General features: G+C 42.4%; 1 protein-coding gene across 3 annotated transcripts in view; it reads right to left on the bottom strand.

Annotated features, from left to right (window-relative positions):
• Positions 1-6,565: 6,565 nt before the first annotated feature.
• Positions 6,566-22,448, bottom strand: part of LOC117363852 (aldo-keto reductase family 1 member C1 homolog) — a 65,962-nt gene continuing 50,079 nt past the window's right edge. For all 3 annotated transcript variants that reach the window (XM_033952308.1, XM_033952307.1, XM_033952309.1), the window contains 2 exons: positions 16,718-16,800; positions 6,566-7,666 (listed from right to left, as the gene is read on the bottom strand). In XM_033952308.1, coding sequence (XP_033808199.1) covers positions 7,624-7,666; positions 16,718-16,800 — 126 coding nt within the window. In that variant the 3' untranslated portion in view covers positions 6,566-7,623. The remainder of the gene's footprint in view (positions 7,667-16,717; positions 16,801-22,448) is intronic.

The raw sequence follows: 22,448 nt of genomic DNA, 5'->3' as shown, positions 1-22,448 counted from the left end.
GACATGGTACTGCTGTTAGGGCACAGTGATTTTTTGTCGATCCTGAACTGCTGAAAACATTAATCTGGATTTTTTTTCTACAAGTTTTGTGTTTTGCACAGTCGTGAAATAAAGAAATCTGAACTAGAATCTTGTAAAGGATTGAAAATACAGCATTGAATGTGTGACTGGTTTCAGGATTCCTTTTTGATTTTGTTTTTGTTTGCATAATACCTTGCCTTTAGGGCTGGTCCCCCTATTGAGCAGCGTGCCTGGAGCAGTTATCCTATGGTCTACTAGGGGCGCTATCAGTCTAACCAGGGTCCGGTGGCCACAACTGTAATACTGCAGGTTGCTAAATCCCATGGCTAATCAAAGTGAAGTTAAAGCTTACCTTTTACTGGACCTTGGTAGCTTCCACTGCCCAATGAATATTTTAAGAGTATGATATTTTGTACAAGATCATTCTTGGAGGGAGTGGCATGTGGGAAGTCATGTTTATTGCTTTAAAAATCAGAATCATGGGTAGAGGCTTTGTGATTTGTTTACGAACCCACTAATGCCTCTAATCCCTGCTCACAGATGCATCTATTACAAGTCTTTTTTCTTCTAGTTCCCTTCACATACTCTGATCTCAACTGACAGCAGAAGAATGGAGTTAGTGACATGGTAGGTCAGGTGTTTCTTGAAACCTGTTTTTCCTGTTGCCAGCATCTCCTGAAGTGCAGAAGAAATCTGCAGAGCTCCAGACAGGCCAAACTGCTAATCTGAACTGTGAACCATTAGGGCAGGAGAGGCACCAACAGCAAAGAAAGCAAGTTAGAGAAGCACCAGGATTGCTGCACATGGAGGAAGAGTAGAGAAGTAGAGATGATATCTACATGTGAGGGAAGCAAAAATAAGCATTGGAGACCAACAATATTTTGAATAGTGACAAAAACATCCAGCAATCTGGGACTTTGTTTCACTGAACTGTCCGCACCCTTTTACATTGATCCCAGCGACCTGTAGAGAATTACCCTGCTAGAGTGCATATACTGTATATACTAACTTCACAACGGATCTAAATGTGTGTATCGCTCCATGGTATGACGTCACCTGGAGCATTGCATTCAATTTTGGTTGCTTTATCTCAAGAAAGATATAGCGGAACCAGAAAAGGGTCATAGAAGAACGACCAAGATGATAAAGGGGATGAAACTCCTCTCGTATGAGGAAAGACTAAAAAGGTTAGGGCTCTTCAGCTTGGAAAAGAGAAAGCTGAGGAGAGATATGATTGAAATCTACAAAATCCTGAGTGCAGTAGAATGGGTACAAGTGGATCAATTTTTTTACTTTGTCAAAAATTACAAAGATTAGGGGACATAAGAACATAAGAAGTTGCCTCCACTGGGTCAGACCAGAGGTCCATCGCGCCCAGCGGTCTGCTCCTGCGGCGGCCCATCAGGCCTATGACCTGTGAAGTGGTCCCTGACTATTCCTATAACATACCTCTACTTCTATCTGTACCCCTCAATCCTCTTATCTTTTAGGAATCAATCTAAACCTTCCTTGAACCCCTGTAGCGTGCTCTGGCCTATCACAACCTCTGGAAGCACGTTCCATGTGTCCACCACCCTCTGGGTAAAAAAGAACTTCCTAGCATTTGTTCTAAACCTGTCCCCTTTCAATTTCTCCGAGTGCCCCCTTGTACTTGTGGTTCCCCACAGTCTGAAGAATCTGTCCCTGTCTACCTTCTCTATTCCCTTCAGGATTTTGAAGGTTTCTATCATGTCTCCTCTAAGTCTCCGCTTTTCCAGGGAGACTAGCCCCAGCATTTCCAGCCTGACAGCGTATGAAAAGTTTTCCATACCTATGATCAGTTTAGTCGCTCTTCTCTGAACTCCCTCAAGTACTGCCATGTCCTTCTTGAGGTACGGCGAACAGTACTGGACACTTGATGAAATTACAGGGAAATACTTTTAAAACTAATAGGAGGAAATATTTTTTCACTCAGAGAATAGTTAAGTTCTGGAACGCATTGCTAGAGGTTGTGATAAGAGTGGATAACGTAGCTGGTTTTAAGAAAGGTTTGGACAATTTCATGGAGGAAAAGTCCATAGTCTGTTATTGCCTTGGTTTAGTAGCATGGAATGTTGCTATTCTTTGGGTTTTTGTCAGGTACTAGTGACCTGGATTGGCTATCATGAGGATGGGCTACTGGGCTAGATGGACCATTGATTTGACTTAGTAAGACTATTCTTTTTTTTTTTTTTTTTTAATAAATCTTTATTGATTTTCAAGTAGTAACAGTGCATTACATATGAATCTGAACATATAACAAATCAAGAAAATCACTTTTAACTTACAAATAATTGAAAGTAAGATTTTCCCACCACCCCTTTACTTAATCAATAATAAAATGCAATTATTCTTCCAATAACCCATTCTTATTTAAAATAATACCCCATTCCCACCCTGGATGTGTAAGGAAATCAGACAAAAATAAAAGAGAAATGACAACTATATAGAAGTAATAAAAGATGCCAATGGGCCCCACACCAAGTTAAAAACATTACTGTGCCCCAAAATTTCAGCATTCATTTTTTCATATTTGTAGCTGGAGCATACGTTTGCCCACCAGAAAGGAAGTTAAGTCGATCATAGTTCTTCCAATTACGTGTTGTCATCTGTATGGCTATTCCTCTCAAAATTAAGAAAAGCCAGCATTTATAATGGTCTATAGGGGGTTTATTATTGCAGAGTTGGCTAAAACACCTTAGACCTGAGAAGGAAAGTCTGGCAAAACAATTTGTAGCTTGGGAGAACACAGGGTTTAGAGTAGAGGACATCAGTATGAGCCCATCATGGATCACGTAAACCTCTGGCTCAGGCTAAATCTCAAAGGTGACCGGCACCAGACATCAGTCTAAATGAGAGTTGCCTCATACATCATATAGTCCATATTCATCACCCGTGGAAATAATAATGCTCCCAAATAAAACATTTCAGACTTCGCACTCAGGAGAAAGGGGGAATGAAAACATAACAACATACATCCCTTAAAGACTAAACCAACACAAAAATGAATAGTGTAAGCTGTGTGGGGTGGAAATGAGAAGGAAATAAATCAAAAGAATTAATAAATTAAACACACGTAATTCTAAATTTTGATAAATAAATGCATTAACATTGATAAATTAATACATAATATATATGAAATTTTTTATTTGGGAGCATTATTACCGTATTTCCACGGATGATGAATATGGACTATATGATGTATGAGGCAACTCTCATTTAGACTGATGTCTGGTGCCGGTCACCTTTGAGATTTAGCCTGAGCCAGAGGTTTACGTGATCCATGATGGGCTCATACTGATGTCCTCTACTCTAAACCCTGTGTTCTCCCAAGCTACAAATTGTTTTGCCAGACTTTCCTTCTCAGGTCAAGGTGTTTTAGCCAACTCTGCAATAATAAACCCCCTATAGACCATTATAAATGCTGGCCAAACGGCCATATACAGACACAGACCGTACAAGTCTGCCCAGTACTGGCCTTAGTTCAATATTTAATATTATTTTCTGATTCTAAATCTTCTGTGTTCATCCCACGCTTCTTTGAACTCAGTCACAGTTTTACTCTCCACCACCTCTCTCGGGAGCGCATTCCAGGCATCCACCACCCTCTCCGTAAAGTAGAATTTCCTAACATTGCTCTTGAATCTACCACCCCTCAACCTCAAATTATGTCCTCTGGTTTTACCATTTTCCTTTCTCTGGAAAAGATTTTGCTCTATGTTAATACCCTTCAAGTATTTGAACGTCTGAATCATATCTCCCCTGTCTCTTCTTTCCTCTAGGGTATACAGTCTGTCTCAATCAGCAACGATGGCTTATATCTGATCCAAGGTAGTGCCTCGGTTGCAAAGATCCCCCTTGAGTGTGCTTCACCAGGTCTGTTTTAATCTTTTTCTTGATCTGTCTGTTGCTTTTCATTTGAATTCAAGAATTCATTTGAATTCAAGAAATGTGTTGGTAACAACATCCTGTAATGTTCTGGAGTTGGTTGAGGTTTGTTTCCTATCTTGGTTGATATCTACCAGGTTTAATTAGCAAAACAATGCAGTGAAAAAAAAAAAAGCACAATTTAATTTTGATAATGATCAATTTTGCCAATCATAGAGCAGAATTGGTGAAATGTTGCTGCTACCTTCCAATTCTACAATTTAAGTTTGCCTCGATGTCACGTTTGTTTGACAATATACTGCCGAGATATGATAACCATTCTACATCCTCAACTAGTTTCTGCCCAATTATTTGTTTGTTGCTACTAGTTTCAATCTGCATAATCTTAAGGGGGGGGATCGTTATTTATTAAGAATCCTACTTTTGCAGCTGTCTCTTCTAATCAAATTAAAGTTTGTAAACTCACTTCTGACTCCCTCTCCCCCGCCCCCCCCCCAAGTCTATATCATCAGCAAAGTCACGATCTTTTAAGTTGGCCAATCTCTGCCACTGGAATATCAATCTTTAATATTCTTGTTGTTTTACTCAAGACATAGTTTATCACCAGGAGAAACAGGAAAGGCATGAGGATATAGTTTTGCAATACTTATGGAATGACATCGGAGAAGTCTGTGATGCCATCTTCTGTTTTAATGGAGTATTGGAATCTGTCATACATTTTTTGAAGTTTAATGAAAAAATATTTTGTTACTCTACCTCCTCTCAAGCCTCCTACCACGATCACTTAGTCTGGACCTTGCTTTCTTCTGAAGAAATGTTTGCCTTATAAAATATCCATGTACTTCTAAGATATATAAAAGTTTCTATAATCTCTCCTATTGTTCTTTTCCTCCAGGCTATACATATTTAAGTCCTGCAGCACTGATTCCAAATGGTAGAAGCAGGAGCTACAAAAATTAGGTCTGGCACAAACCCCCTCTTCTACGAAACTGCACTAGCAGTTTCTAGCACGGGAAGCCGCCCTGAAAGGCCCGCGCTGCTCCCAATGCTCATAGAGTTCCTATGAGCGTCGGCAGCAGCGCGGATCATTTAGCACGGCTTTCTGCGCTAGAAACTACATAAGCAAAAGGCTGGACCCATATCATGGTCAGTGAAGCCAGAATGTATTTGTGAAAAGTATTTCCTCCTCTAGTAGCACTAATTATTTCTATAGCACTACTGGTTATACAAAGAATGGTACAGATTAAAATTTAAAGGATAACTGGACATTCAAATGTGACGGTCTGTTTTATGGGGAAAAAATGGTGACAGGGGGTAGTTCTAGAGATGCCATCTTCAAAAGACATTGACAAGATAGCGGCAATTCAAAAAAGACCATCACACACAGATTGAAGGAGCATAAGATAAACTGTTTAGGAGACAGAAGAGAAAGAGGAGATAGAATAGAAACAACAACTTCAATAAAGCACCAAAAGGAAGAATTTATTTTCATACAATGAAAAGCTTAAGGACAATGGGTTATCTTATAATATAAATGGGAGGGAGATTAAAAATGTGAGAAAATGCTTTTACAATTTCTGATAGAGCTGATAGGAGATAAGTACTAGTTATCTGAATTGGCCACCGTGAGGACGGGCTCCCGGGCTAGATGGACCACTGGTATGACTCAGTATGGCTATTCATATGTTATGTTAAAACAGTGGAGGAATTCAAGCAGGCATGGAAGAGATGCAAAGGGCCATATTCTATAAACGGCCATTCGTTAGGTGGCAAAAATCCACAAACACAACACTTATATCCTCCAGTTCAAACACTGAAGCAAAAGCTCAAGGCTTAACTTCTATACCTAAAGCATACAGTTGAAGCACATCTGCAGGGGAATTTGCCTCAGAAGAGTCATTGCTCCAGAGTTAAGAAGGAGAACCTTGGTTAACCTTCAATGTTCTATCATAGGCAACCCCACTGTACCTACTAGTCTCAGCATTAGTAAACTGCAGAGCCCTGAAGAAATGATTTTGCAATCATGAAACATAGGCCTTCGTCAGCTGTTTGGAGAGGAAGTTTTCACTAGAGCCTGTACCACATTATCAAGCCTGTCTGCCATGAAGCAACAGATAAGTGTGGCTTGCACTTTGTTAGATTAAGATTTAATCACCTTACCATTATAGTTGGCGCAGTGGGGTTGCCTATGATAGAACATTGAAGGTTAACCAAGGAGGAATTCGGGTTCTCCTTCTTAGCTCTGGAGCAATGACTGCCCGGTAGCTTCTGAGGCACATTCCCCTGCATATGTGCTTCAACTGTATGCTTTAGGTATAGAATACTTAAGCCTTGAGCTTTTGCTTCAGCGTTTGAACAGGAGGATATAAGTGTTGTGTTTCCATATCACATACATAAAATCTTGTTTCCCTGTGATTACCACATATAACATAGACCTGTCTAAACAACATCCGTAATCGTCCCTATTAAAAACAGAGCTCAAATTCAATTAATTCAGAAATACAATCAATCTTTAAATCATACATTGCTATCAAAAGAATTCTAAAAGGCGATTATCAACTGAAATATAACTTAGCATAAGAAGACTTTGGCAAATAATTGAGTTTTCGGCATTTTCTTAAAATTCATCCTCCCCACACAAAACCGCAGGATACCAGGCAAGGCGTTCCACAGTTCTACGTCAGCCACAGATATCATTGATGCTCCAACCCTAGCATGCATAGTCGACAGTCTACCCTCCAAACTTAATTTCATCCCATTTACGTCTTTAAGCTCTCTTCTTGGTTTATACATCTCAAAGAATTCTATGAGCATCGGAGCATTTACTTCGCTGGCCCGTGGTAGAAACCTCTTTCTACAACTTTGTAAAAGCCAGCGTTAATTGTTTTCATTGGCTTTAATCAGCAAGGTAACTGACCGCGTCATTTAAAACTGATTAAAAACATGGTTTAAAAAAAAAAAAAATTAGGCATTTACAACGTAGGCGCTGGAATCACAATCTTCAGCAGGATGCCTAACAGCGCCTTATGCCTAAGTGGGCTTGGTTAGGGGCTGGAATGGGACTTAGGCGCTGTTAGGCACGATTCAGTTGCAGTTGTCTACGTTTTCTGGTAGGCGCCATTAGCGGTGATTCTTTATGTGGCACCTAAGCGTGATGGGCATGCAGTTTTGTAGGCAGTTGCCGATTACAGAATCTGGCGCAAAGAGTCCACAGAGCTGAAGGAGGGGGAAGAAAAGAGGTCAGGAGGAAGGTTGGGATAAAAACAAACCAAAACTGTAGTTCTATGTGACAGCCCTGTGGACAAGCACAAATGAGCATGCTGGATGGATAAAGTGGTCCTTATCTACTGATAGCTACGTTTCGAGGTAGGGTTTTGATTTGGAATGATTGAAAATCTCATATATGCCATTTTTTTATATGATAAAGCCTAAATCTCAAAACGCTGCCTTTGATCTTGTTGACCTATAGTGCTTAAATGATTGCTTGGTTTTTCTGCTTATTCTTTAAGGGCATTGAATTTTAGCATCTGCATAACTACCATTTATGCAGAAAAGAGTCCTGAAACAACCTCCCTGCTAAATAAGCAACAAATTCAGTGAAAGACTGGGTTCCAGAAAGAAAACAATTCTCCAAGTGCGACTCCCATAGCATTCAGGAGATATGCAGCTCTTGCAAAACTTCACGGAGGTGTCTCTTTAATATTCATCATGAAATGGATACTGAGGATGCTCTGAAAATCTGCAAAAGAAGAAATTAAAAAGTAGGTTTCAGGTCACTAAGAACTTCAGCATTAAAGGAAAACCTCTGTAAATGCATTTCTTCAAAAAAATCATGAGGAACAATGATATACATCCTGGATTTTTGGGTAGTGCCATTCTCATCCCATCCTGATTGATCTTTACCAGTCCTTCCAACAATTGTATACAGTATTATCTGTGGCTTGTGTCAGTTTTGTATTTTTTTTAAATTCAAAATTATGTTTTCAAGAAATCAGAAATGTTTGCTTTTTACAGAAATTTCATAAAAGCTGGTGTACAAGTTTTCAAATGTCATGAAAATATTAGAACAAAACAGTGTCTTTGCTAGGGAAGTGAATGTCTTGTACTAATTCAGCCAAGTATATCAACCAACTATAGATTAATTCTACCCACAATTTAATGGTACCCTATTTTGATCCCCTTAGACATGTGTGTTTCCTATTGATGGTTTAGCTACTGACAATTGTAAATGTGGTTGTGTATTTGTGTTATTATGAAACCACCCACCTAACTCTAAGGGGCAGATTCTGTACAGGATGTTGGTCTCAGCAGCTGCCTAAGAAGCAGCTGAAAATCGCTCACCGGCGCCTGTACAGAATTGCATCTACCCTAAAGGACAGATGCCTAACCCCCCGATTCGCTAAACACCTGTCATGATCAGTTGAGCGTCTGCAGCAGGAGGGATGCCCACTCCCTCTTGCTAGAACATCAAGACCTCCCCCCCTCAGGGCATCTGTGGAAAATCAGGGGCGGGAAACTACGAGGTGACACCAGGAAATTCTTTTTCACTGAAAGGGTGGTTGATCGCTGGAATAGTCTTCCACTGGAGGTGATTGAGGCCAGCAGCGTGCCTGATTTTAAGGCCAAATGGGATCGACACATAGGATCTATTCACAAGGCAAAGGTAGGGGAGGGTCATTAGGGTGGGCAGACTGGATGGGCCATGGCCCTTATCTGCCGTCTATTTCTATGTTTCTATGAGGGATGCCTACTCCCTCCTGCTAGAACCCACGAACCCCTCCTGCTGCCTACAAATTGAATGCCCATTTATAGAATCAGCCCCTAAATGTTTAAGTAAATACCATCTGCTTGAGGTAAATCTGAAACAATAATATAAGGGACCTCTGTGATGTTAGAGGTACCTGGAATAGGGTTTGGAAACCTCCCAAGGCCTATAAACTAAGCTACATTAGGTATTCTTAATAAATAGTACGAGTTGCAGACAGCACAATTATCACTAAAGATTATCACTAAATTATCACTAAAGATCTAAAGGCGAAAAAACAGTGTGACAAGGCAGTGGCTGCTGCCAGAAGGATTCTGGGCTGTATAAAGAGAGGCGTAGTCAGTAGAAGGAAGAAGGTGTTGATGCCCCTGTACAGGTCATTGGTGAGGCCCCACTTGGAGTATTGTGTTCAGTTTTGGAGACCGTATCTGGCGAAAGACGTAAGAAGACTTGAGGCGGTCCAGAGGAGGGCGACGAAAATGATAGGAGGCTTGCGCCAGAAGACGTATGAGGAGAGACTGGAAGCCCTGAATATGTATACCCTAGAGGAAAGGAGAGACAGGGGAGATATGATTCAGACGTTCAAATACTTAAAGGGTATTAACGTAGAACAAAATCTTTTCCAGAGAAAGGAAAATGGTAAAACCAGAGGACATAATTTGAGGTTGAGGGGTGGTAGATTCAGGGGCAATGTTAGGAAATTCTACTTTACGGAGAGGGTGGTGGATGCCTGGAATGCGCTCCCGAGAGAGGTGGTGGAGAGTAAAACTGTGACTGAGTTCAAAGAAGCGTGGGATGAACACAGAAGATTTAGAATCAGAAAATAATATTAAAGATTGAACTAGGCCAGTTACTGGGCAGACTTGTACGGTCTGTGTCTGTGCATGGCCGTTTGAAGGAGGATGGGCAGGGGAGGACTTCAATGGCTGGGAGGGTGTAGATGGGCTGGAGTAAGTCTTAACAGAGATTTTGGCAGTTGGAACCCAAGCACAGTACCGGGTAAAGCTTTGGATTCTCGCCCAGAAATAGCTAAGAAGAAAAAAAAAAAATAATAATAATTTAAATTGAATCAGGTTGGGCAGACTGGATGGACCATTCGGGTCTTTATCTGCCGTCATCTACTATGTTACTATGTCACTATAGCATTTACTAACTGTGCATGTTCATGAAGTTAACAAGCTATTTTACAATAGGACTCGCTTTTTACCTAGAAACCTTGCGGCAGATAGCATGTTCTAACGCCATTAGCATTTGCTATCTTCCACAGGGCCCACAGGAATATAGGACTAAATTCTATATGTGACGCCTACAAATCAGCACTGAAAAAAACTGCTCAGTGCTGTTCTATAAAAGGCGCTCAAAGTTAGGCATGATTTATAGGATAATGCTTACATCTGGGGCCCGTTCCGACTGAAATGTGGTGCAAATCCTTGTGCTTAAGGCCCTCTTTTACTGCGCTGTGACAGAGGTTTCTACTGTGGCTCAGAGTGCTAAATGCTCTGACGTCAGGGGCAGGATCGTGGCAGAGGGAACATGCTGCTAAGGATGACGGCAGCCTGCAAGGATCGCTACAGCATTGGCAATCCTCTCTGCAGGCAGCACTTATGAAGGTAAAATCGGGAGGCCAGGGGGGAAGCCAGAGGATACTGCAAAGAGCGCGCAGCACTAGTACACACAGCACTAGTACAGACCTGACGGGCCGCATGTGGCCCCAGGGCCGTGAGTTTCAGACCACCGCTATATGCTATATGTATGTTTAACCTGTAACCCATTCTGAGCTCTTTGGGAACAACGGAATAGAAAACGCTGCATGTGAATTCTAGGACTGCCTCAGTCCATCTATGCCCTGCCCCTTTTCAGATTCAAGGAGAAAATTTTATATGCACATCTTTATAGAATCCTGACTAGGAAGACGCATGCACAATTTTGAGTTCCATATACAGAATCTGGGGGCAAATGCTCTTTGCTGCAAATGCAGTTGATTTTCAATATAGCTGAGAGAGCCAAGCATCTAAAGCAGGGATCTCAAAGTCCCTCCTTGAGGGCCGCAATCCAGTCGGGTTTTCAGGATTTCCCCAATGAATATGCATTGAAAGCAGTGCATGCACATAGATCTCATGCATATTCATTGGGGAAATCCTGAAAACCCGACTCGATTGCGGCCCTCAAGGAGGGACTTTGAGACCCCTGGTCTAAAGATTCACTGCAGTATACAAAACGAACCGCTTTCAAGAAGCAACCCCCCCCTTTCCTGGTGTTTTTTCCTCCCCCCTCTCCTTCTAATTTGCGTAAGTATTTGTCCATTTAATGTTCAACAAGAAAGGGACCTGGGGGTACTGATAGACAGGACCCTGAAACCGTCAGCTTAATGCGCGGCGGCAGCAAAGAAAGCAAACGGGATGTTGGGCATGATAAAGAAGGGAATTACGAGTAGATCAGCGGGCATCCTAATGCCGCTTTACAGAGCAATGGTCAGACCACACTTGGAATACTGTATCCAACACTGGTATCCATACCTAAAGAAGGATATAACCCTGCTGGAGAGGGTGCAGAGGCGAGCCACGAAACTAGTAAAAGGAATGGAAAATTTGAGCTACAAAGAGCGCCTTGGAAAGCTGGAACTGAAAGGATTCAACAAAATAGAGCAAGAAACATTGTTATTCACATTGTCAAAAGTGACACGAACAAGAAGTCATGGACTCAAACTGAGGGGCGGTAGGTCCAGGACAAATGTCAGGAAGTTCTGTTTCGCACATCGAGTAGTGAACTCTTGGAATGCTCTCCCGGAGGAGGTTGTGACGGAGACTACTATTCTGGGATTCAAGCGCAAGTTGGATGCACACCTTCTTGCAAATCACATTGAGGGATAAGGGTAATCAAGGTTTCCATCAGGGAGCACCTAGCTTGGCCTCCGCGTGTGCGGGTCGCCAGACTAGATGGACCTAAGGTCTGACCCGGTGAAGGCGTTTCTTATGTTCTTATGTTCTTTTCTTTTTACCCCCATTCTTAAATTTATTTTAATGTTTTTAGCTTTGTAAACTGGCCAGATACATGATGATGGACCGTATATTAAAATGTAAATAAACTTGGAAACTTGGACAGAAGTAATATAAGACATTCATGGGAAAAACTATTTTATTTTTGACATTTCCCCCCCTCCCCCCCCAATTTTCAGGTACATTTTCTATGTTTCAAACCTTTTTTGTGAACAATTTTTAAGTGTATTATAACATTTTAGGGTGTGTAAATCAACTATACCAACCTTGTCCCCCCTTTTTACCAAGCTGTGCTAGCGACTGCCGTGTGGCAAATACCCTGAAGCCATTTAAATCTCTATGGGCTTCAGGGTAGTTACCGCAGTGGCAGCTGCACGCACGGCTTTGTAAAAGGGAAGATTAATTTGTAAATTAATGCATGTTAAATTGTTTTGTTCTGCTTAAACTCGACAGTGATCTTAACCATCTGAGATAATAAACACCTTTTACTATACAGTTTTTTTTGGAACCTCAGGCCACCACTCAGAGCTCAAACTCGTTCATTGCTCTAAGCTTTATGTGGAAGCTCCTCATTGGATCCTTTTATATTTTTTTAAGCGTGGCGTGATGACGCCGCTTATGCTAATGGGGGCTTCGTCCTATTTAAATTCGAAGTAAAAACGCCGCCGCCATATTTGTGGATAAGTGGTCACAAGTCTTGGCGGTAAATTTGAAAGGTAAGCGAGATAATGGGGCACTCTAGTAAAGTTAATATCTGGTGGTGTTTTATTGAGATGGTAATTGGCTTTTGTTGTATCCTAGGGGTTAAACCTTGATAAAGCTGTTTAGCGAAACATGTTGGTATGAAATCCCCCGTAGCCAAAGACCACAAGATCGAGCTAAGTATTGCTTAATGTCTTAAGCTTTGAGTTTGTATAAAATTGTTTAAGAAAAAACAAAAAACTAATTACAAAAGCAAAAAGAGGCTTAAAAAAATATAAAAGGATCCAATGAGGAGCTTCCACATAAAGCTTAGAGCAATGAACGAGTTTGAGCTCTGAGTGGTGGCCTGAGGTTCCAAAAAAAACTGTATAGTAAAAGGTGTTTATTATCTCAGATGGTTAAGATCACTGTCGAGTTTAAGCAGAACATTACTGAAAAAATCACCTAAAAAATATCATATAATAGTTGTGCATAGTAAGCTTGTTAAATTGTTTTGGGCATGCTAACACGTCAAATGCTGGCTTGCAAATGTGAATCCCCAGAACCAGTTTAGGTCTTGCCAGATTAACAGAAGTTCTTATGACGTTGATGAAAGAGGTCCACTACTTGTAGTCTCATCAAGAGCAATTCCGTAACCTGGGTGCCTACATAGAGTTACACACATAATTGTTTAGAATACTAGCATTTATTGTATGTGCATATGTGTGCATATATCTGTGTAGGAGGTAGCAGGGTGCCTAGGCAGTATTCTGCAAATACCTGCTTCACTTACATCGGGATTTACTAAATTGTGGAAGAGCTTCTGACCATAGGCTGACGAGGTAAATGCTCTGATGCTCATAGGCAAAAAACAGGAACTTTTTCCTTGATTTTAATTAGCAGCCTTATCAAAACCACTTTCTAGGCCCTCAGCGTCACCACTCAGAACTCAAACTTATCACTGTTCTGAGCTTTACGTGACAAATCGTCACTGGGTCTATTTTTTCTTTTTATAGGTTATCAAGAGCTTAAAAATTGCTTAATTTATTTTATCTTCTTTAAATAATTTTCATGCTAAATATATCTGATGCTCATAGGAGCATTCACCTCGTTGGCTCTTCTGCAGTTTAGTAAAAGTAGCCCTTAGATAACGTGTATTTCTAAGAGGGGTTTAGATAGAGAAGGAGCATGGACAAGACGTGTGTGTCTCCCACTTATGCGGTTATTTTACAGAATACTGTAACTCATACATGTCTTTGCTGTATTTATGGTAGGCACCTGTATTTAAGCCAGCTCTATTGCTATGCAAGTGTCTAAATTATACTGAGTCATGCTAGTATTCTATATGGGAACCTAGGCACCATGATGAATGTCTAACTCTTGAGTGAGGATTATTTTCTAGTTTTATTCTTTCTGCCAAATTAGATGCATTTCACTGTGGAAAGAAAGTTCTAGAACACGAGATCCTGATATAAGACTTAAAGAGGCTGACTCTAACATTCATACAGCGAGACTACCATTAAGGTTTGCAGCAGCCATTTTGCCCCCGGAGCCACTAGGGGCAGGAGTGAGTGCCCCATTCACCCACTTGACTAGCAGGGATGGTTAGGTAGGCCAAAAGGAGCACCCCTGGAATGGGGAGGGGGGGTCCAGGTTGGGGGGGTAGATTCCCCATCATTTGTATTCAGTACTTCACAGACTTTTAGCATCAATGTTTTGACACTGCTGGCTTTGTGATATCCACTTGCACTGAACTCTTTTCTAAAAGAACTCGGTATACTTTGCATCTTGAAAGAAGAAAGTGACTAAATGGTTTTCTTTGCATCAAAAAAATCCAATGTCTTGCTTCTGAAAATAATTTATGGCAGTGATCCAAGGAAACATTTGAGCCAAGAGAAGTATGCAGGAATTACCTGGAAGTGGTATCAAATACATTCCTGTGGTTATTCATATCTTGAGAAGTCAGATTCAGACCAATCAGAGATCAAGATGTTATCATGATTGAAAGATCACTACTGATAAGACAGAGTACAAAAGATGCAATTTTAAAAGGCATAATAGTCTGGAGTATTGAGATTGAGATTGAAGTCATACCATGAGTGTTTATTCTATTATCAGGCTGCTTGGATATGGAATTCTTTACTGGCGAAAACATAGGTCAACAACCCCAAAAATATTTCTTGGTGCCTTGTTTTTTTTTTTTATGTGTTCCTGGGGTTATTTGAGGTGCTGATTCAGAAAATTGAACTGTACAGACCACATGAGCTCTAGTTTCTTAGATATGGTGGCTACATAAAATATCCCTGCTTTTTATGCCTTTGGAATAGTAAATAGAGCCAGAAATGAATATTGGACAAAAAAAAGATTGGCCTCCGAGGGAATATATGATGGTTGCAGGACGAAATGTAATCAGTTAACTTTTGGTAGCACGAGATAGAATCATAGTGCCACCACTATATATAAAGCTAGACCTGATGAAACAATTTGTAAAGGCTTTGAATAAAGATGGTTCGTGCATTGAATCAGGGCCGAATTAAAGGGTAGGCCCAGTAGGCACATGCCTAGGGCCTGAAGATATAAGGGGGGCCCAGGGCCAGCGTTAAGGGGGGAGCAAACAGAGCAGGGGGGTCCCCAACTGCCAGGTAATCAACTTCCCTCCCTCCCACTCCCTCACTGCACGCACAGTGTTAGAACCCCCCCCCCCCCCCCCCCGGATTCATTTTGCTTTAACACTGTGCGTGCCGCTTTTCTGTCTCCTCCAAAACAGGAATGACATAACTTCCTGTTTCGGAGAAGAAGGGAAGCCAGAGTGTGCAGTGTTGGAGCAAACTGAGCCCAGTACACGTGCGCTCTCGTGAGTTATCTTCCTGTGGGCCTTAGTTATTGGCAGGACCTGTCGCTGTAAACAGTTTCTGAACATGGTTGAGAGGGATTCTTATAGCAGTGGTAGGAAAGGATTTGAACTATCAGGCAGAAGACATGAAGGTTGGGAGCTGCACATGGGAATATACACTCTCATCTGCAAGAAGCAAAAGAATCACAACCAGGCAGAATGGATGCTCCGATTTGGTCTTTTTCTGCCATCATTTGGGCACTCATCCTCCCCATTTGTGAGTAAAATAGCTGCACTATCAGTTGGAATGACAGCCATGGAGTAAAACAAGGACCTTGAACACATCTTCAAGCATAGTATTTAGAGAGTGACCGCCCAAGAATAGACAGGGCAATACACAGAGACGTCGTCTGTAGGACTGCGTCTAGAAAGGCTAGAGTTTATAAAGAGACAGTCAAAGAGATATTGAGAGAGGGTGGACCACGAGACAGTCTGTAAAGTAAATAGCGTCTAGGGAAAATAAGAGCTTATAAAGAGATTGATGGTCTGTATATAGAAAGCATCTACATTTGAGAGAAGGTTACTTTATAGAAAGATTTACACCATGTGGAGGCAACTGATGGGCTTGCCATGTCGTGTGGAGTTGCCATCTTAACTGCTGCGGCACTACCCCAAATCCTTTCTTCCTGGATTATTCCAACAAGCCACAAGTAGTGTTCATTTATTTGCATATCCTACTATAAAATCCTGTCGTTTTAAGAGATTTCTTGGTAGAACTCTTGCTTTTCAGGCAGCCAAAATGAACGACTGGCTCGGTAAAATTATTTCATGTGTTTTATCTTACTACTCCTTCAGAAAATTAGTAAAGACGGAGTTATTTGATAGATTTGTAATCTAAGTTTTTACTGTTTTAATTCATTTGTTCTTTTTTATGATTTGTACAATTTCACTGACTGTTCAGTTTCTCTTGTTGTAAACCGCCTTGAACTGTCATGGTCTGGCGGTATATAAGAATAAAGTTATTATTATTACTAGTATTTTAGCCCGTTACATTAACAGGTGCTAGCATATATGTCTGTCTGTCTTTATTTCTGTCTCTCTTTCCCTCCCGCTGTTTTTCTTTCTGTCTTTCTCTCTCCCTGGCCCCCCTTTGTCTGTCTGTCTTTCTATGTCTCTCCCTGCCCCTGTGTCTTTCTTCTTTTCTTTCTGTCTCCCTTCCTCCCGCTGTCTGTCTTTCTTTCTTCTGTGGTTCCGCACACTTCTCTCTGTCACATCCAGCCAGGAAGGAAAGAGGAAATGATGTCAGCAAGGCAGGAGGCAGCAGAGAGAAGCCTGCAGGGCTGCAGTAGGCAACAAATATGAATCTATGGCCATTCTTCCCTCTCTCCTTAAAGAATGACATGAAGATGGTTTCCCGCGGTTATCCGCGGGGACGGGAACGGTGATGAATTTTGTCACCGTGTCATTCTCTACCCTGTATCTTTAATGAAAATAAGTAAAAGTGCATCAACTCACTGTTCAAAACTCCAGTAGCGAAGATTCTTGTTGATGCCATCAATTTGCTTCATGTCTTCTTCTGTCAGCTGAAAATCAAACACCTGCTAACAGAAAGGGGTTTAGGCCTAGGTATTTCTCTCGCAATTTGGATATCTTACATGAAAGGAACACATACAGCTGTCAAATTGGAAATCATGATCAGATACATTTCCAATTACCTATCTATCCCCTGTCTCATTTAAGGTAACCATATAACAAGTTTCAAGTTTCAAGTTTATTTAATTTTTGATGAATCGCCTATTACAATTTCTAGGCGATGTACATATTATAATTTAGATAGAAGAAACTTACAAAATAAATTCAAATTTCAAATTTAAAACAATACAGACATGAGTTTGAGGAATAGGGTTAAAAGTTACAATATTTGGGATTAGTTAAAAAAGGAAAAAACAAAAGGAGGGGATTTATAAAACCAAAGCACAATGTATGAAATAAACAAATTTTAAATTAGTTGAAAAAACTAATGTTAAAAATCATAGGCATCTTTAAATAAATGGGTCTTTAACAGTATTTTAAATTTTACAATATCTTGTTCAGATCGAATATACTGAGGCAGCGTATTCCACCATTGAGGGCCCATAACTGTAAATATATCTAATCTTCTGGTCCCAATAATCTTTAATGACGGTACCGAGAGGAGATTTTGTTCAGATGATCGCAGGGAACGTTTAGGTTTGTAAGGAATCAGTGATTTGGAAATGAACTGTGGTTCGTTAGATGCTAATATCTTAAAAATAAGAAACAATATTTTAAACATGATCCTGTGGCCGATAGGTAACCAATGCGCATCTTTTAAGAGAGGGGAAACATGGTCAAACTTTTTTGCTTTATAAATTAATTTTATGGCTGTGTTCTGAATTATCTGTAGTCTCCTTTTTAACTGCAAAACCTCTAGACCACAAATACTGGGGATGAAAGCACATTTGGATAAAGGGCCAAATAGTGATGTTGTAATCCGTTTGATCTCAAAAGGAAATATATGAACTTTATATGACTTCTAGGGGAGTTGGAGTAACAGTGCACTTTTTGCACTGTCCCTGCCGAGGCTCCGTGGATGACGTCACCCACCTGTGAGAATATTGGTTAGTGCTACAGCATCAGCACCCTGAGGTTGTAGGTTCAAGCCCTGCCCTGCTCCTTGTTGACCCTGGGCAAGTCACTCAATCCTACATTGCCCCAGGTATGTTAGATTGTCAGCCCACCGGGACAAATAGGGACAAATGACTGAGTGCCTCAATGTAAACTGCTTAGACAATTAATAGGCGGCATATAAATAACTTAAATAAAAATAAAATATACTTTATATAATTGTATTCTAACAAAAACTCATCCACTGTGGACTGAATTCTATATATTGTGCCTATAAAATTGGAAAAAACAAAAAAACTGAAGATAAAAAGGCTCAAGCTAGTCTTTTATTAGAAGACCAAGTGGTCCCAGGTAGGTATATTCCAGTGGTCTCAAACTCGCAGCCCGGGGGCCACACGCGGCCCACCAGGTACTATTTTGAGGCCCTCGGTATGTTTATCATAATTACAAAAGTAGAATAAAACAGTTTCTTGATCATATGTCTCTTTAGCTATAAATGACAATATTATTATTAAGATTTAGCCAAAGGAAAGATTTGTAAACTATAAAGTTTTACCTCATGCAAAATTGTCATTTCTTTAATAAGACATTAACTTTTTTTTTTTTTTTCTGAGGCCCTCCACATACCTACAAATCCAAAATGTGGCCCTGCAAAGGGTTTGAGTTTGAGACCACTGGTAAATTCAGACTTCACAAAAAGATCTTTAAAATGCCCATCCTGATTCTGAGCCTCAGAGCCTGCGTCAGAGGCATCAATCGCACATTATAACTTGAGTCTGATAGAATATAGATAATAACTTATGAGGTGACCGCTGAAAAGTTCTCAGCCCAACCTAGAAAGTTGGGACAGTCTCCATCGAGGTCTATATACTTAGTCCAGTGATTTTCCACTTTTTATTGTTCCATAGTTTTCTGTGGGATTGAAAAAAAAGTGGAAAATCACTGGACTAAGGGCCTCTCTATCAAACTGCGCTAGCAGTTTTCAGCGCAGTGAGCCGTACTGAATGGCCCGTGCTGCTCCCAACGCTCATCGGGAGCAGCACGGGCCATTCAGCGTGGCTCTATGCGCTAAAAACTGCTAGCACAGTTTGATAGAAGAGGCCCTAAGGCCCGGACGTCAATCCAGGGCGTCCTATACAGAATCGGGCCTACACCCACCCAAAGTTAACCCGATTCTGTAACCGACGTCCATGTTGCAGACGCCGGTTACAGAATCAGGTTTAACGCACCCTCCTGCCGCGATCGCAGGGGTAGGGGAGACTTTTGCAGCCTTAGCCGCGGCCATGGCAGGGAGATCCTTGCCGCTATTCGATACAGCGGCCAAATCTACTTACCATGTAGGCCAGCATTTTGCTAGCCTACATTGTAAGCGTCTCCCGTTCTGCTAGGGAGGCGCGTAGGGCCGCCTAGGTTCACTTAAGGCTTCTGCCTAGCTTTAGGCGAGCTTAGGCAGCTTGCGGGCCTCTCTAGGCTCCCTGGAGGTGCCTTCAATAAAGTGCCTCCCGATTGGCTAATTAGACAGCTGTAGGACACCTACAGCTGCCTACAATCGGGAGCACTTTGCAGAATCAGGGCCTAAGTGTCTAGCCCTCGATGGAGACCACCCCAGTTTTTTGTTGGTTGGGTTGAGAATTTTTCAGTGGCCCCTTGTACATGGAGAGAGGGTGATTTGAATCAATTAGTTTTGAGAGAAGAACAGAATTATTATTATTATTTTTTTTTTTTGCTGAACACTGTACTTAGGATTTAACTCAGCACAGGATCTTTTTTTTTTTTTTAAGTTCAACACATTTATTGAATTTTAAGAGTGCAAAACCAGACAGCAAGACATAATCTTGTATCCATATTACACAAACTGCCCTCCATACATAGGAGAATACTAAACTGTATATAAATGTGATCTACAACAATATTCCCTAAAACCCTCCCACCCACCCCATACTCACACATAGGCATAAGAGTAGGGTTACCATATGGCTCCAGAAAAAGGAGGACGGATTGAGACATCTGGATTTTACTTCCATTGAAAGTAATGGAAGTAAAACCCAGATGTCTCAATCCATCCTCCTTTTTCTGGAGCCATATGGTAACCCTTATAAGAGAGAATAACAACATACAGTAAATTGAGCAATCAGGCTGTTACGTGTGTTTGATGGGTTCCCAGATTTTATCAAAGTGAGAATTATATATACAGTATACTAGTGTTTAAGTCCGTTACATTAACGGGTGCTAGAATAGATGTATAAACTTTTAGCACAATGGGGTGCTGGGCCTTTCTGTTTTTTCTTTCTTTGTTTCCTGCTCCCCCTGTCCAGCAGTAGCCCTTCTCCCTTCCTTTTACCTCCCCCCTTCCAACAGCAGCCCTTCCCTGCTCCCCCTGACCAGCAGTAGCCCTTCTCCCTTCCTTTTATCTCCCCCCTGTCCAGCAGCACCTGTTCCCTGCTCCCCCTGTCCAGCAGTAGCCCTTCTCCCTTCCTTTACCTCCTCTCTGTCCAGCAGAACCCCTTCCCTGCTCCCCCTGTCCAGCAGTAGCCCTTTTCCCTTCCTTTTACCTCCCCCCTTTCCAGCAGCAGCCCTTCACCCTTCCTTTTACCTCCCCTATGTCCAGCAGCACCCCTTCCCTGCTCCCCCTGTCCAGTAGTAACCCTTCTCCCTTTCTTTTACCTCCCCATGTCCAGCAGCACCCCTTCCCTGCTCCCCCGGTCCAGCAGTAGCCCTTTTCCCTTCCTTTAACCTTCCCCCTGTCCAGCAGCACCCCTTCCCTGCTCCCCCTGTTCAGCAGTAGCCCTTCTCCCTTCCTTTTACCTCCCCTCTTTCCAGCAGCAGCCCTTTGCCCTTCCTTTTACCTCCCCTATGTCCAGCAGCACCCCTTCCCTGCTCCCCCTGTCCAAAAGTAGCCCTTTTCCCTTCCTTTAACCTTCCCCCTGTCCAGCAGCACCCCTTCCTTGCTCCCCCTGTCCAGCAGTAGCCCTTCTCCCTTCCTTTTACCTCCCCCTGTCTAGCAGCACCCCTTCCTGCTCCCTCTGTCCAGCAGTAACCCTTCTCCCTTACTTTTACCTCCCTCTGTCCAGTAGTAACCCTTCTCCCTTCCCTGCTCCACCTGTCCAGCATCCGCTAGCTCAAACAGCCTTGGGGCTTTTGCTAGGCTGACCCGCCTCGCATTATCGAAGTGGGCCAGCCTAGCAAATGCCCCGCGGCTACTTGATGAAACCGCAGCTGCTGCCGCTGCTGGCCCGGGGGTAAAAAGAAGAGGCATCCCGGCAGTGGCAGCATAGTCAGAAGGCAGGAAGTCAGCCGGCATAGGAGATTGGGGCAGGAAATCAGCTGTGGCAGGCACTGCGTATGCATGGCATGCCGCCACTGAGGCACGGGACAAAGAGATTGAAGTGCGCATGTGTGCTAAGGGTTTTATTATAACGGACACTTTGGCCCGGATTCTGTATAGGATGCCAATGATGGGCGTCCTATACAGAATCAGGCCTAGACCCACTTAAAATAAATCCGATTCTGTAACTAACATCCATGTTATAGATAACGGTTACAGAACCGGGTTACTGTAGACGTAGCCGCTATACTTATTGCGGCAAGGGATCTCCCTGCCATGATTAGTATAGTGGCCGTGGCCGCCAGACCCCCCCCCCCCCCGATCGTGGCAGGAGGGTGCTCAATCCCTCCTGCCTGAAGACGATCCACCCTCCCCAACGATCGAGGAGGAAGGAGGGAGCCCATTCCCTCCTGTCCAAAGATGACCCCCACCTCCTATGTTTGCGGAGGCATGAGGGAGTCCAACCACTCCTGCCCAAAGATGACCCCACACACTGATGTTCGCTGGCAGGAGGGTTCCCAACAACTCCTGCCAGAATACCCCTACCCCCGGACCCCCTACTAACACCCCCTTCGGACCCTCCCTCACTAACTTCTCCCCCCCCGGATCCTCCCACTAACCATACTAGTTTGCCGTATGGGTCTTTCTATCGTCCGGCCAGCAGGCCAGCCTCTGTTGAAATGAGGCAGGCCCGCCCCACCCCGGCCCATCCCACACTATCCTAAGACCTGATTGGCCCAGGCACCCAAGGCAAATTCGTCTTTCTGGATGTGTCACGGAACTTTTTAGGCCTCTGAATCCCACTGTGTGCCCAGAGCTGAAATGGGTGTATCTGGAGGTGTGGGTGGGATGTGGGCTGACCTAGACTTAATTGTCCTGCAAGGATAATCGAAGGTTATACTAGACATCCTGGACAAAACTTAAACGTTGTGAGTTAGACGATGTAAAAACAGGTATAAGTGCCATAAAGTTATCCAAAATGACCAGATAACCACTGCAGAGACAAAATAAAGACCCCCCCCCCAGTGTTCACTGACCTCATCACACACCCACAAACATCAGAATAAAAATGTACATACCTGTCTCCAGAACATCAGCACCTGTATAGGAAAGCCTAGTAGAGCTGCACACAGGTCTCTTAAATAGCTAGTGAACAATAGAGAGGTCTCGGGCCCATAAGCCACTCTAACCACTACATTTATGGTGGAACATGTGCACCCACCAAAAACCCCAAACTCTACTCTATTGTCATATAGTTTTTATTTTTATTTATTT

This window comes from Geotrypetes seraphini, chromosome 7 (assembly GCF_902459505.1).
Source record: "Geotrypetes seraphini chromosome 7, aGeoSer1.1, whole genome shotgun sequence".
NCBI lineage: Eukaryota > Metazoa > Chordata > Amphibia > Gymnophiona > Dermophiidae > Geotrypetes > Geotrypetes seraphini.
This window is presented reverse-complemented; position numbering and strand designations above follow the sequence as displayed.